Below are 16,155 nucleotides of genomic sequence, written 5' to 3' on the forward strand. Positions count from 1 at the left end.
CATGACACAGAAGCCTATGATAGATACAAGTTGATATGCAACCAAGTTACAAAGGAGGTTAGGCAGGCGAAGGCAGATTACGAGAAATCCTTGTCAAGGGATGCAAAGAAAATCAGCAAAGAGTTCTTTACTTATGTAAACTCTAGAAGGAAGGGGATGAATCAGATTGGTCCACTTGATATTGATGGGTCAACTGTTGATGATCCTGCTCAGGTAGCTAACAAACTAAATGAATATTTTGCATCGACATTCACACATGAGGAGTTATTCAGCGAGGGGAATGCCAGAGGTGTATTCAACTCTAGCAGTAAGCTACAGAATCTTGAAATAACTGGGAGTAAAGTGGAGGAGAAACTGTTGAAGATAAACACAAGAAAGGCACCCGGGGTGGATGGGATCTATCCAGTTATATTAAAGGAGGCAGCAAAGGAAGTAAGCAAACCCTTAGCCATAATTATGAGAGCTTCCTTGGACTCAGGGGAGGTACCCATAGACTGAAATGGGCAAATGTGACCCCAATTCACAAAGGAGGATCAAAGGCTGACACAAGTAATTATAGACCTGTGAGCTTAACTTCTGTTCCAGGAAAATTAATGGAGGCACTAGTTAAAGAAGCACTGCAGGATCATTTAGACAAGACTTCAGTTATAGCTCAGACACAGCATGGTTTTGTTAAGGGGAAGTCTTGCCTGACCAACTTGATTGGATACTATGATGCAGTCACAAAAGAACTGGATGCAGGGAATAACTTTGATATTATATACTTGGATCTTAGAAAGGCTTTTGATACTGTTGCACATGGAAGACTGCTACACAAATTGGAGCAGTGTGACATTGGAGGCAAATTGCTGCTATGGATAAAGGGGTGGTTGAGGGGGAGAAGACAGAGAGTGGTAATCAATGGACACTGCTCATCGTGGACTGATGTTATTAGTGGAGTCCCTCAGGGCTCAGTGTTGGGTCCATTATTGTTTTCTGTATTTATAAATGATATTGATGATGGTATATCGGGCTTAATGTCCAAGTTTGCAGACGATACAAAGGTTGGCAGGGTTGTCAAGGACACTACTGACACTATGCTGCTGCAACAGGATCTGGAAAGGTTGAGCAGATGGGCTGAGAGGTGGCAAATGAAGTTTAACATTGACAAATGTAAAGTACTACACATGGGAAACAGCAACCCCAAAGCAACATATCAACTCTGTGGTACTACACTGACAGTGGTAGAGAATGAAAGGGACTTGGGGGTGGTTGTGCAGGCAGATATGAAGTTCTCTGAGCAGTGCAGACGGGCTGCAAGAGTAGCTCATGGAGTATTGTCATTGATATACAGGAATTTTTCCAGCAGGGATATGCAGCTCAGTAAGGCTGTCTCAGGTGACCCCTACTAAACTGTGATTGTGGCCGGATGGATTTTTTTCTCACTTTCCGGATGATCTGAGCAGCTTTCCCTAGAGAAGTGAATGTTGATTTGATCATAGTTTAGTAAATTTCCCTTCATTATTTTATCATCTGAAGAAAATTATATTTCAGTGTCTTGTTGTTCGCCTACGCGAAGCAGTTGCTAGGAGGTGCCTTGTTAATTGGAAGCAGTATAAAATCCCTACAAATTTATGTTTTAAGTTTACAGGTTTGTGTTCAGCGTAGTGTTGGGACATCGAATTTCCTCAGAGATATATAGTCAACACAACTCTTCATTTCTAGTCCGCAGTAGCACGGTGGTTATAATCACTGTCCTCCCTACACGGGCTGGAAAGGTCGTGTTCGAACCCCGTCAACGACACAAGGAACTTTTATCGGCTTTTTATCACTCAGTGGCTGAGTTAGTCTGTCAAAGTTTTTCCTCCCTGGAGAATCGGTTTTTTTCATCGAAAAAAACAGACAAGTCGACTAGAGAAAACATGCAATGTATGGAAATATTACACACAAGCAGATGAGTTAGTTCTTAGGCGGCCTCAATATGATACTACATTTTACTTTATCCCTGCATTTCTTTGATAAGCTTGATTTGATCAGCTGAGATATGCTCCCTTCGGGAGCATATGCATGCTTCCTCCCGAAGGGAGCATACCTCAGCTGATTAAATCAAGCTTATACAAATTTGTATAAGCTGATTTAACTGATGTTTTACTTTAAAAAAAAAAACTTATCAAACCGAACTGGCTGTTGGCATGCTGTCTCGGCTTAGAAATCACGTCACTATAAGGTCACAGCCCGTTTATATTCTTACTCGGCACGTATTCGCATTTGTAACAGTATTTATGACAGCTAAACTTTTTTTTTAAACAAAGCGGTGGTATTGCACCGGTTGATGAGAGTCATCTACCACCTAGTGTTAGTATTATTAGTACATATTAGTATTATCTTATAGTGTTGTATTATTAGTGCTATTTTATATTAGTATTACTACTAGTACACCGGTGTGCAAAATTTAAGGACCAGTCAGGTTTTCACCTATAGCTTCTCATAGGAGTGGCCTGGAAATGGGAAAAGCATACCAAAGGAACCTCGTAAGGTACAGAAATGATGAAGGAAACAACACTGACACAACAACGGAAACAAAACAGTACAGAGGGACTTTATTCAAAAATGGCAACATAGTACTGGCTGCCATGATACAGATGCATCACTGCCAAATATGGAACAAAGGGAAGAGGTGGTCCTCAGTAGGAGATATGGCCACCCCCTAATGTCAATGCAGGCTTTGCACCCCTGTCCATACTTAGAACAATGTTTTTGATAAATTCTTGCGGTAACATCGTCCATTCCTCTGTCAGCGCCATCTTCAGCTGGTGAACATTTTCTGGTGGGTAAGCGTCCCATATGTGTTCGATGGGATTTAGATCGCTGGAAAAGGCAGGCCAATCCATACCAACAATGTTCTCACTTTCCAAAAGCATATCAACAGCTGCAGTGCGATGGGGTGTGTCGTTATCACCCATAAACACGAACTCGGGGCCAGTGGCACCTCGGAACAGACGCACATGGGGAAGGATTACCTCAGTACCGCCTTCCAGTATCTGGAATTGTGTACGTCCATCCAAGATAACGCTTTCCCAGACGAGAACACCTCGACCGCCATATCGATCCCTTTCAGTGATGTTTGCGGGATGATATCGTGTGCCAACCTCTCGCCAGATTAGCTGATGTCCAGAATCGCTGCTGAGACTGAATCTACTCTCACCAGTAAAGAGTACCTTAAGTAAAGATTTTGCGGTTGTAACCTTTAGAAATAGTGTTGGTACTTAAGTTTTGCACACCAGTGTAGTACCGTGCATGGGTTGAGGGAGAAGGAGGAGGGGGGGCTGCCGGAAACTTTGCCCTAGAGACTAAACATGGGTTTCACCACTTCAAGCCTCCAATAAGCAATTGCACCCGTTGATGAGGGTCATCTGCCACCTAGTGTTAGTATTATATTATATTATAGTATTGTACAATTTGTGTTACTTTATATTAGTAATATTCACTGCATATATACAGTATAAAATTTTCTCATAGTTGATGATAAAGCCCCAACTGTTCTTTGCAGGAAAACTGGTAAAACTTACTGAAGTTTTTCTCTTGGAATTATAAATATTTCATTTAATATTATTTATATCTTTCACCGAAGTTTTCAGTGAAAGATATAACTTTCACTTAAACAAAGTGAATCTTTCAGTGAAAGATTCACTTTGTTTAAGTTTTCAGGGTTTCACAGTTAATTTTCATACAAGAAAGTAGCTGTTCTGAAAGTAATCAATAGCTTTCTTTAAAAAATAATACGTGAATATCCAACTCTGGAATATCTTTAGGGAACAGTCTTGATACTATTGCATGTACCGTAGAGCTCCAGTCCTCAGATTCTGCTCCGTTTATTCTTACTGTATTGTACACTTCTCCACAGATTAATTTGTTTCTGGAGATTTTGTAAACTAATCCCTACGGTCCTACTATTGCGGGAAAACTACAGTATAAAGCATATAACTTGACTCGCGCTCATGTTTCGTGTGGTCCACGGTAGCACAGTTGTAGCGTGTTTGTTTGCCGAGTGGAACGGCCTGGGTTCGAATCTAGCAGAAGGAAGGCAGGAAAACCTCCTGCCTTCTTCCACTCGGTATTGAGTTAGTCGATCTCAGACCGTGGACTGAGGTTTTCTCCGGGCACTCCGGTTTCCCTTCACAAACCTAAAATCGACCGTAAACCCACGAGGTTACAGACAACTACACTTCGCATTTCGTGAAATTTCAATGCCCCATTTTTGGGGTATTGAACTTTCAAGGTTCTCCTACGGGACTACCCCCGTCCGGGAACGGGTAGTTCCATGCCCCCCCCCCCAGAAAATGTTTATTCTTGATTCAAACATTTGTAAAATAAATGTTTGAATCATCGAATATGATGAAAAGATGATAGATGCTTACAACCTTTATCATTACAGTTACTATCATAATTGTTTCAATTACATAATCTTGATTGTAAAAGTATTGACGCATTTTAATTATAGATATTCGGGTTGTATGAGTTTCGAATCATCCAATATAATTCAACCTTAATCATTATATGAATAAACAATTTTATTATTATTGTTATTATTAGATTTAAATTCGTGACATATTTTTTCTGTAGCTGATTGATAGTCACTGTAATTATATTTGAATTATATTACAACTAGAATTTTCGTGTAGAATATTTCCCCAAAACCCTTTCTGCGAAGAAGTAAAGATTATTACTCGGTCTTTGCCGGCTTAATCATCTCTGCAGTACTTTTACTGATTAATTAATATCTGTTATAATCTTTAATACTTTTCATCGCCCTATGACTTTCCCCATGCCATATTTTTCTGCTCTAATTAATATGACCAGCTCTGCCTTCATCCTCCTTGTGCTATACTTTTCTTAATGGTATAGTTAAAAAAAAAAAAGTAAATTGCAGCCATTATCAACTCACTGCAGGACGGAATCCTCCTCAAAAATTCATGCTGAGGAAAATGGACCATAATCTGCCTCGCTGGTCCAGTGCGGGTTGGCAGATCGACCGTATTTAGCAGTTAGGGGCTTGAACCCCGGTCTACTCAAAGAGCGTATGCCCACTGCACTCCTGCTCCTGACCACTCGGCTACGGTATACTGTACATAAATTCATGGCTTCTGTGACTACTGCTTTAAAAATATATTCCATAATTCTAATGTATTCATTCATTCTCTCTGTGCTAACTGCTCAGTTGGTAGAGGGCATTTAGCGTCGTAAACCCCTTTCCCGAAATTAAAACCGATGCTTTTATCTTTACTAATTGCAATCTTACGGGATAAAAATACTTACCCAGTATTGAATAAAAATCCAGTGCCCAAAATCAACAAGATGAGAATGAATTAAAAAAGGTTAAGATTGGAGGGAAAGATCGATTAACCTACACACTTTGTTGATGGATTTCTTTATGTTTTTAGTGTCATTAAGTTACATAAAACAGATAGATATATTAGGTCTCTATTAAGTTTCAGCAATACTACAACGGCCAATTTGACGAAGTTGTTGTTACTATCCTTCAGCCTTTAATGAATTTAAGTATCTCATTAAAAAAAAAAAAAAAACATTAAACATAAAAAAAGTTTTCTGTTTATTGAATTGAATCAGAATAATTTATAAGATATAAAGAATGCATGTGAACAACATCATATTTAGCATTCATATGGGCTAGAATTGTGATAAACTGAAATGCATAAACTGCTGCACCCTCTTTTAACCATTCGACCACACCGACTTTGTTATTCAGGAGTATGCTACTGCAGGCTCAACCTAGTCGGTTAGATTTTTTGATGGTTTGTCGAAACCGTTGTTAAGACATGAGTTATGTTTCTTTAATAGATTCCTACGAATGATAGCACTTCAAACCCCTTCACGAAATCTTCAACCGATAAACTTAAGCCTCCGCAGAAATTTGATAATACGATTGCACAATATAAGAACTTGCAGTCTTATGTGGTCATGTGAAAGGGTCGAATGAGTAGGATGTGGTAGCGAACATTATTTTGCTTTTTTTTTTTTTTTTTTTTCATTATATAGGGAGTGTATTGTTGATTGGAAGCGGTCCAAAACCCTACAAATTTATGTTTAAGTTTACAGGTGTTTGATATGGGTTCCCATGGGTCACTATAATAGACATCCGCAAGATATTTTGAGTTTCTGAATTTTCATTTCATGAAATGAAAGCGCACAAAACGAACTTGACTATAAAGACAACGGTAGTTGTGTACAAAACTGTTATTAGAAAAGGAATTAAATATACCACGAAACTAATGTTGCAAATTAAAAGGCGCTGCACCTGTTGCTTTTTCCTTCTTTTATTTTTATGATTTTATTTTGATTTAACTTTAGGATATCTTGGTATTCAGGTAGCAGAATTGCACGTTGCCAAGTATAACATAACTGCGGCATTAATTTTCCATATTAGTTTCGTGCTATATTTAGTTTTCCTTTTAACTATAATAGCACGCAAAAAGCTTTTACCACTGGTACAACCATATTTGACGCATACTGACATCTTAACAACATCAAGACGATACATTTTTTTTTTTTTCAATTTCTGTACTGTTTTTTGTACCGTATTTGATATAACTACTGGAATTAGCGTGCCGATTTTCTCTAAATTAAATTTGATATTTCTCATAAAATTAGTGTGTAGATTTTCTCTAAAAGTAAATTTTAAAAGTTTTTGATGTTATTAATAGCAATTTTGTAGAATATGAAATGGAATAGGCCTATGGATTAAATGAATGACCACTCCAGACTTTTTGGATTTAGTTCGCATCGGCAAATCCAATTGTTTTTTTTCCTAGCGATGGATCAACACTTTTTTAAAATCATCGATATTTTTCCTTTTTCGTAAGGAATACTCTGAAAGAGTAATTCCTTCAAAAATACGATACAGTGAAATTTCCTATGTAGTAACGAAATTTCGATAAACGGTTACTGTTTCAAGTAAAGTTTTTAATAACGATTGTTATTTTCTAGAGCCATTCGCTGATGATCGTCTCGCATGGGAATAAACGCTAGCGTCAACCTTAGTTATGACAGGCAGATTAAATAGGGTAAAAGTTTCTTTCGGTTGAATTTTAAAAACAGTGCTGAGCTCGGATGAAATAAACCAAAGAATGTGTCAGTTGGGAGGCAACACTTAATTTTCATGCCCGTGGTGGTACACAATATGTCGAGCAGTGCAAAGCTGTGTAATTTCATTCTGATTGGATCCAAGAAATAATGTAGTTCCCGTGTAGCCAGACAGTGGATTTTTAACGAGGCGTCCTCATGGGTAAACAGTGATGATAATTGCTGTCCTCTCACACCGGATGGAACAGGCCTGTGTTTGAATCACGTCAATGACGCATTTTTATGGAAATTTTTTTCACAACGTGGCTAAGTTATTCGATCTTAGGCTAGGGGCACGAGGTTTTTCGTCCAGCAAACCGACATAAGAATACACTCAGTTACAGACGCAACATACGCGTAGACTCAAAGCCTTAATCGTTTTGACGCATATATAACATCTGGATATAGAAAGATGCCTATACTCATGTATTGGGAACGTCTTTTGATTCCTACCACACAAAAGACAATTTACATCAAGTAATAGCTATATTTTTCATGATAACTAGACCATATCGTAAAGAAAAAGGATTTCTATAAATCTTCGTGAAATCACCGTATCGGGGGTGAGATATTACAAAACTTTTGGAGAACCAGGATGAGCCTTATTCCCCGAAAAATCAGGCGTTTGCTGTTTTATCGCTGTGGCTTAAATCTAGCATTTCATCTGCTGACATTTTCTAACCGATCAAATAAATATGACTTTTTCTGTATGGAATATTACTTGAAATATTATATACGAGTATTTCAAGTATTAAATGGTTGGCGTTTCTAACAGGCCGTTAAAGCTCTTGGTATGTTGGCGGTTGTGCAATGGTATATTTTGGCCTAGGTCCGTTGTTTTTTGATGTTCCTTTGCCGTTTGTTATAACTATGTTAAAACAACCGTTTAGGGGATTCCTTCCTTGTCGACGTCCGGATGCGTCGTGCTCATTACTCTTCCCAACTTTTTCCCCCACCTTATTTTGCACTGCTCTGTATAGAAACATGCCAGAGCACTGTTTTTTTTTTTTTTTTTTTTTTCCAACCTTATAGGTCGCGATATAAACTTGGGTCGCCGACACAGACCTTTCTATGAAGCGATCCATATCCGTATATGAATATGGATCGCTTTATAAAAAAGTGGCGAATCGCTGGTCTAGAAAAAGATACTTTGTTAAAAAAAAAAAAAAAAAAAAACTCGATTTTTTTTTCAATGTATTGTAATGCTTTAATTTGGACATCCAGGTATTGCTTTAAATTAGAACTATCAACATGACAACGCATCAAAGTGTTGCAATTTTTTTCCTCCTTTACCAACCTTAGAGATATTTCGGACACCTAGCTACTCGTTAATAAAGTTTGTTGTGACAGTTTGACAGGACACGCGTGTTTCTGTGACGCAACAATACCCACCAACCGTGGTATTGTTATCTTCCAAGGTGACAGCCTGATGAGCATTCTTCGCAAATGTTGATATAGCAGGAAGTTTCATTCACAATAGTACGTGTCTGAATCACGATAATAAGCTAATGGCATTTTCAGTATGGACCTAAAAAATTACCTTCAATTTTTCTTAACTCAGAAGTCTGATGTTGAGCTTTAGCACAAATGAAAAAAAGAACAGAAATTGTTATCTCTCTCTCACGCACACACACACACACACACACATGCTTTCTCGAGAAATTTTTGTTGTCCATTTGGTGAAGTTGAGAATCTACAAAAAGCAGATGAAGCGGTAAAAAATGCCTTTATTGAGAAATAGTCAGCTTTCATAGTAATTCCTTCTTAAAGCGTTAAGTCCATTTTATTCTATGCAAAGTATGGGGGGGGGTGTACAAACAAGACTGAGGCAAATTAAAAATATAAAACGCTGTTTTATCGAGCTCTAGTTCAATGCGTTTGTCCATCACTCCATTTTCTAAATAATCCAGAAAAAATGTTTCAGAGCCAATTTAAGATAGCCTGAGTTATTGGCTCGCTTCCGATGCAAAACGTCGACTTTAATTCGCCCTTGAGCTTAGGAAAGAGAAAACAGTTAAAAGGACAAGGTGCAGGGAAGGGCGGAGAACTGTTTTGGTGCTTAACGCATGTAGCATTTCTTCAACAATAGAGGCTATGTGCACATTTACATAGTGGTGTTTCAGAGCAAACCGGACGTTTTCAAAGCAGTTCTTTTCTGAAATAATTACTTTAGAACTTCAATGTAATATGGTAAGAAGCAATTTATGAGTTATGAGTGTAAATAACGCCGTTCGTTTTGAAAAAAGGTAGTGATTCGTATTTTGTCAAGCAGCCTTCGCGGTCACTGGAAGGTTGCTGGCAAACGTTTTGTTCTGTAGGACACAGAATTTCATACTGACTTGCTGTTCGTTGATTATTTTTCTTGTATCCTTGTTCGAGTTTATGATGGTTTTATAAGATATTGTGGACGTGCAGACAGAGAAGATATATATTGGTTTCACCCTTTCTTGATGGGATGAACACTTAAACATCAAAGTGAGTCCCAATTTCAAAAAAAAAAAAAAAAAAAAAAGTTGAGCAGAAAATATTGACTATAGCGCCGCTTTATTTTCATTTTTTTCCACTCAAGGACTTACCATAATGTGGCAAAAATTTTCATAGTTCTGGGGAGGGGAGGGAAATTTTCAGAATTGGAAAATTCTGAGATTCTCTTATTATGGTGATCAGAACTAATTTGCACACAGTTAAAAATGAGTGATCCAAAAGATTGAGACTATATCTTTTTTGATTAATCTCTAACTGTGTGCAAATTAGGTCTGATCACTAATATAAAAGACTCTCAGATCGATTCCCCAGAACCTGAAAATTACGAAAGCCTTCCCCGTCCCATCCAGGAACAGTGAAAATTTTGCCACATCAATGAGAGAGTTCTTGTAGGGAAAAAAATAAAATAAATTCTCCTAGAGAAGATTTTCTACACTTTTTTTAAAAAAATTTGATGTGTTTAGTGTTCATCCCACAAATAAAGACAAAATTGGTAAAATACTTCAGTGTTTACGCAGATGAATGGACTATAATTAATAATAAGGATATAATGGAATTTTAATAAAATTCTTTTAAATAACAGCATCCTGCTACAGTATATTTTGCTTTGATCTCTTTGTGGTATAGAAAAAGGAAACATTTTATATTAAGTGGTATTAAATGGCAGTTTTTAGTTTATGAAACAAAAGAATTTTATTTTCTAGAATTACAGTAAGAGCCGGACGTAGTTGAGTGGTCATGGGAAAGAGTGCAGTAGCACACGCTCTTTGAGTGGACCGTGGTTCAAGCCCGTGATTGCTAAATACCATTGACGATTACAACTCTCCTGACGTGGTGGTCGTGCCGGAGTTTAAGCAAGAGCATTCTCTATTACTGCGTTAAAGTGAAACGTATACACTGTATTTAGTTAGTGCTGCCACCTAGTAGCAAAACAATCTAATGTTTCCAGATAGGTTTAAAGAGAGTTGGAATTATTTGGAGATGAAGGGTAAATTTTGTATCCCTTCCTGACCAGATTTGCGCTTCTCCTGGAAACAAACAGCTTATTTAAAAATAAACTAAATGAATATTTTGCATCGACATTCACACATGAGGAGCTATTCAGCGAGGGGAATGCCAGAGGTGTATTCAACTCTAGCAGTAAGCTACAGAATCTTGAAATAACTGGGAGTAAAGTGGAGGAGAAACTGTTGAAGATAAACACAAGAAAGGCACCCGGGGTGGATGGGATCTATCCAGTTATATTAAAGGAGGCAGCAAAGGAAGTAAGCAAACCTTTAGCCATAATTATGAGAGCTTCCTTGGACTCAGGGGAGGTACCCATAGACTGGAAATGTGCAAATGTGACCCCAATTCACAAAGGAGGATCAAAGGCTGACACAAGTAATTATAGACCTGTGAGCTTAACTTCTGTTCCAGGAAAATTAATGGAGGCACTGGTTAAAGAAGCACTGCAGGATCATTTAGACAAGACTTCAGTTATAGCTCAGACACAGCATGGTTTTGTTAAGGGGAAGTCTTGCCTGACCAACTTGATTGGATACTATGATGCAGTCACAAAAGAACTGGATGCAGGGAATAACTTTGATATTATATACTTGGACCTTAGAAAGGCTTTTGATACTGTTGCACATGGAAGACTGCTACACAAATTGGAGCAGTGTGACATTGGAGGCAAATTGCTGCTATGGATAAAGGGATGGTTGAGGGGGGGAAGACAGAGAGTGGTAATCAATGGACACTGCTCATCGTGGACTGATGTTATTAGTGGAGTCCCTCAGGGCTCAGTGTTGGGTCCATTATTGTTTTCTGTATTTATAAATGATATTGATGATGGTATATCGGGCTTAATGTCCAAGTTTGCAGACGATACAAAGGTTGGCAGGGTTGTCAAGGACACTACTGACACTATGCTGCTGCAACAGGATCTGGAAAGGTTGAGCAGATGGGCTGAGAGGTGGCAAATGAAGTTTAACATTGACAAATGTAAAGTACTACACATGGGAAACAGCAACCCCAGAGCAACGTATCAACTCTGTGGTACTACACTGACAGTGGTAGAGAATGAAAGGGACTTGGGGGTGGTTGTGCAGGCAGATATGAAGTTCTCTGAGCAGTGCAGACGGGCTGCAAGAGTAGCTCATGGAGTATTGTCAATGATATACAGGAATTTTTCCAGCAGGGATAAGGAGGTGATTATTCCATTGTATAAGGCGATGGTCAGGCCACACCTAGAGTACTGTATACAGGTCTGGAGGCCTCATTTCAAGAAGGATGTAGAGCTGCTGGAACGAGTACAAAGAAGGGCAACAAGATTAGTGAATGGAACAAAGGGGTGCTCTTACGAAGAAAGGCTTAAGTTTTGCAAATTACAGTGTCTGGAGACTAGGCACCAGCGAGGTGATCTGATAGAGGTGTATAAAGCCTTGAATGGTTTAAGCATGCTCAATGCTGATGGGATTCTTCCTCTAGCTCAGAAAAATCACCTGAGAGGGCATAAATTCAAATTGAGGAAAGACAGATGTAGGATAGACGTGCGGAAATTTGCCTTTAGCCAGCGGGTGGTTGGTTGGTGGAACAGACTTCCATCCCTTGTGGTGGAGGTTGATAGCCTAAATAAGTTTAAGGCTCAGCTGGACAGGTATTTTGAACGAACAGAGGGGTGAAGTGGAAGTGGGTTTTTTTTTTTTTTTTTGGCTGATGCTGCATAAGCTTGCTTTCTTGCATCAAATGCCTCTACTAATGCTAATGCTAAAATTATACTCCCTATGGGACAGAATTAAGTCCTATAATAAACAGCTGTTAGTCTCCCCCCCACCCCTCTAATTTCTAAATAAATTCCATCAGCCCAGAATACAATGTATTATTTTCATATCTCATAATTATAGTCCTGTATTAAAAAATTCCCTAATCCAATTCAGATGAGTGTATGCTGTCTATGGAACATATCTTTTAGCATTTCTTTTTTACGATGATTTTGTAATCTAATTCTTTTTATAATAAGATTATAATTTCTAAATATTTTTTCAGATTCAGTTTATGTATATTGCAATTGTAATATAAATTCCATATTTCTTCGATTCTAAGATACACTCTCCCCCCCATAAATGTCCCTAAAAACGGGATGCGTCTTACAATCACAGTTTTTTTTTTTTTTTTTCGAATTTTCCCGTGCTTTGCACAGCACCACACGTTTTATTTTTATGTAGAAACCCCGCCTCCAAGTTATCGCATTCTCCAATTCCATTGGAGAATAAAGTGGCATGGGTGATTTCACGTGCTTTGGAAAGGTGAAGTCACTGTTATTTCATTATAGTGGCGCTCACTCAGCGAAAACTAGGAAGTTTTGTTTAGATATTCAAAAGTACGTAAGAAGTGGAGTTTCTGTATTTCGTTAATTTTGATTCCTTATTGCACATTAAAATTGTGGAATAAATGTCAAAAAGATTGCAGTACGAAGCCGCGTTGAAACGAAAAGTTATTGTGTATGCAAAAGAACGTGGAAATAGAGCTGCGGGTCGACATTTTGACACTAGTGAAGTAAATGTTCGTCGTTGGAGAAAGTATTGCAATTCCATATTTTCGTGCAAAGCAACAACCAAGTGTTTTAGAGGGCCTAAGAAAGGAAGATTTCCACAAGTTCATGAAGCTGTGATACATTTTGTAACGGACACATACGCAAAAGGATTAACCCATCACTCGACAAGCCATGCAATTGAAAGCCGGAGAAAACGCCAAGTTCCTCGGAATAGAGAAAATAATTTTTAAAGGCAGTTGCGGCTGGTGCGACACAGACTCACGTGTCATAGTGGATTATCGTTAAGGTGGCGAACATCTATCTGTCAAAAAATTCCTTTTTCGATATGCCTTGAAATTACACAGTCAGTGCTAAAGAAATCAAGATTATAAGCATGGGCTACGAAAAACAGTGTATCACTGTGATGTAATGTATCACCGCTGATGGTCGAAAGTTGCCACCATATTTAATTTTAAATAGAAAAACCATACCGAAGAATGAAATTTTCCCCAAAGATGTTATTGTGCGTGCACAAAAAATATGAATGAGTGTCGACAGAGCTTATGGAAGACTGGCTAAATGTGTGGAATAGACGTCCTGGAAGGCTTTGTAACCCACCTAGCATGCTAGTACTTGATGCATTTCATGGACATTTATCCGAATGTGTCAAAAATAAAATCTTGCAATAACATGGTGACCTGGTTGTGGTTTCTGGTGGCATGACTAGTCAACTGCAGCCACTCGACGTTTCAGTCAACAAACCATTTAAGGATTACTTCAGAAAGGAATATGAATCCTGGCTGTTGACCGATAACCTTCCGTTGACATCTTCCGGAAAAATTAAGAAAGCACCGGCATCAAAATTGACAGAATGGGTATCAACAGCTTGGAAGCTGATCCCAGAAAGAATAGTAAAGCACTCATTTAAAAAATGTTGCATCACCAATGCTCTCGATGGCTCAGAAGATGATATATTATGGAATAATGATGATAACAACGGTTCAGAATAATCTGACCGTGAATGTGAAGTAGACTCTGATATTGATTAAGATGCTGATATCGATGGCTCAGAAGATTCAGAAGGAAGTGATAAATAACATACCTGCTGATAAATACCAGTACTATTGTTGTTAGTAAATTGAATTCTATTATAATAAAAATATTTTTTAGATTTATTTTTCTTAGAATCAAAGCTTTTTTTCTGAAATTAAGGTGCATCTTACAATCGAAGAAATATGGTACAACTGAGTACTTGAACACAAAAAACAATTATCTTGATATGTCAGAATAAACTAAACCCCCATTTTGTGTAACACGAAATTTGAAGACTCCAGAATCTACACTGCATAATAGTTATTCATTTTGGTTTTCGTTAGGCTGTAAAATTACATTTTAAGAATATAAATCATACTTACTGTTTCTTCATCACTGTCACTCATTGCAAGGTCCTCTTGCAAATTATACCTACATAATGACAAACACAATCTTTTTAATTAAAAACACACAATTTTAAAGAGTGATTATTTTTAAATTTCAGGTGACAAATTTTACAAGCTATCTATCTTTAAGGTAATCTGGACAACTTTAGGTGGGCTATAAAATAGTGAGAAAAGAAGCCCTGTGTACCTGTACCTGCACTGTACTGGAAATAGAAAGTCCCAACTCTTCAGTATCCTTTAACCAATTGTGCCATAAGCAGTGAGCTGCTTCAATGCACGCAAGTGCTGAATATAGCATTGTCAGTTGAGGCATGAATGTTTTCGGTGGAATGTGTGTTTTATTCTGGAATGAATATTGCCGATGGTTTGAGCCTTCCTTACAGCTCATGAAGGTATTCTTGACATTGCTCCCCCCACATTCAAAGTAAGTAAACTCCCAAACCCATGTGCGGGTGGCAGTTAATTCACATGCCATTCAGGAGATATTGTTGCATGATCAAAAGGTTGGTGTATAATTCACAATACAGTATCATGAAGATGAATAATTGATCCCATATTCTTTGAGAACACTATAGGCTCAGATATTATAGTGATATAATTTTGTATCCCATTCATTACAAATTTAAATGAGGACAAAACTGCCTATGGCTACTTAAATAGCACATATGGTGCTTCTAAATGTTTTCAATGAACATCCTAATTTACAGAATATTTGGCCACTGAGATCACCCAATCTTACTCTCCTGATTTTTATCTCTGGGTTGCACTGAAAAGTGAACACTTCAATGAAGTCAGTGACTCCACTGAAGTGTTCACAAATAAAACAAGTAGATGCTTGTCTAAATGCCTGTTGATGCCAATTACAACACACTTTAATTGCACATTCGTTATCATTACTTTCACTCTAACCCATGTCTTACTCCCAACGGGTGCATAGAGACTCACCACGTGTAAGTCCTATGTGGTGTCTTTGGGTTATTCTATAGTTTTGCACTTTTTGCTAGCAGAAATAGTTGTACTTACTACAAGCGATATCACCTAACCTGGGTGGTGCTTTTAGTAATATTTATTAACTACTGCAGTAATCAAAAGAGAAATGAAAGAAAACTTTTAAAAAAAATTTAAAAAGGCAAAAGATTTTCAAATCTGAAAAGCCATTTCACAAAAAAAACAAACAAAAAAAACCACAACATACAACAAAATAGACTGTTCTGACACAGCTCACATATAGAAGAGAAAGTGTTGAAGTTAAACATAAAAAAAGGCACCTGGGATGGATGGGATCTATCCAATTATATTAAGGGATGCAGCAAACAAGGTAAGTATGCATTTAGATATAATTATGAGAGCATCTCTGTATTCAGGGATGGTCCTTTAGACTGGTGATGTGTGAATTTTCCCCAAGTCACAAACGGAAATCAAAGGGCAAGTTGAGTAATTAGCATTAGCATTAGATGCAAGAAAGCAAGCTTATGCAGCATCGGCCAAAAAAAAAACAAATAAAAAAAAAAATAAATAAAAAATAAATAAATAAATAAAAAATAACCACTTCCACTTCACCCCTCTGTTTGTTAGAAATACCTGTCCAGTTGAGCC

At 37.8% G+C, this 16,155-nt stretch overlaps 1 protein-coding gene across 2 annotated transcripts in view; it reads right to left on the minus strand.

The window, feature by feature from the left end:
* Positions 1-16,155, minus strand: part of LOC150082063 (uncharacterized) — a 562,503-nt gene that overhangs the window by 236,693 nt on the left and 309,655 nt on the right. For both annotated transcript variants that reach the window (XM_090379088.1, XM_090379087.1), the window contains exon 9: positions 14,536-14,584. In XM_090379088.1, the coding sequence (XP_090235214.1) occupies positions 14,536-14,584 (49 nt within the window). The remainder of the gene's footprint in view (positions 1-14,535; positions 14,585-16,155) is intronic.

Source organism: Mastigoproctus giganteus, chromosome 8 (genome assembly GCF_048544385.1).
Source record: "Mastigoproctus giganteus isolate SK-2022 chromosome 8, ASM4854438v1, whole genome shotgun sequence".
NCBI lineage: Eukaryota > Metazoa > Arthropoda > Arachnida > Uropygi > Thelyphonidae > Mastigoproctus > Mastigoproctus giganteus.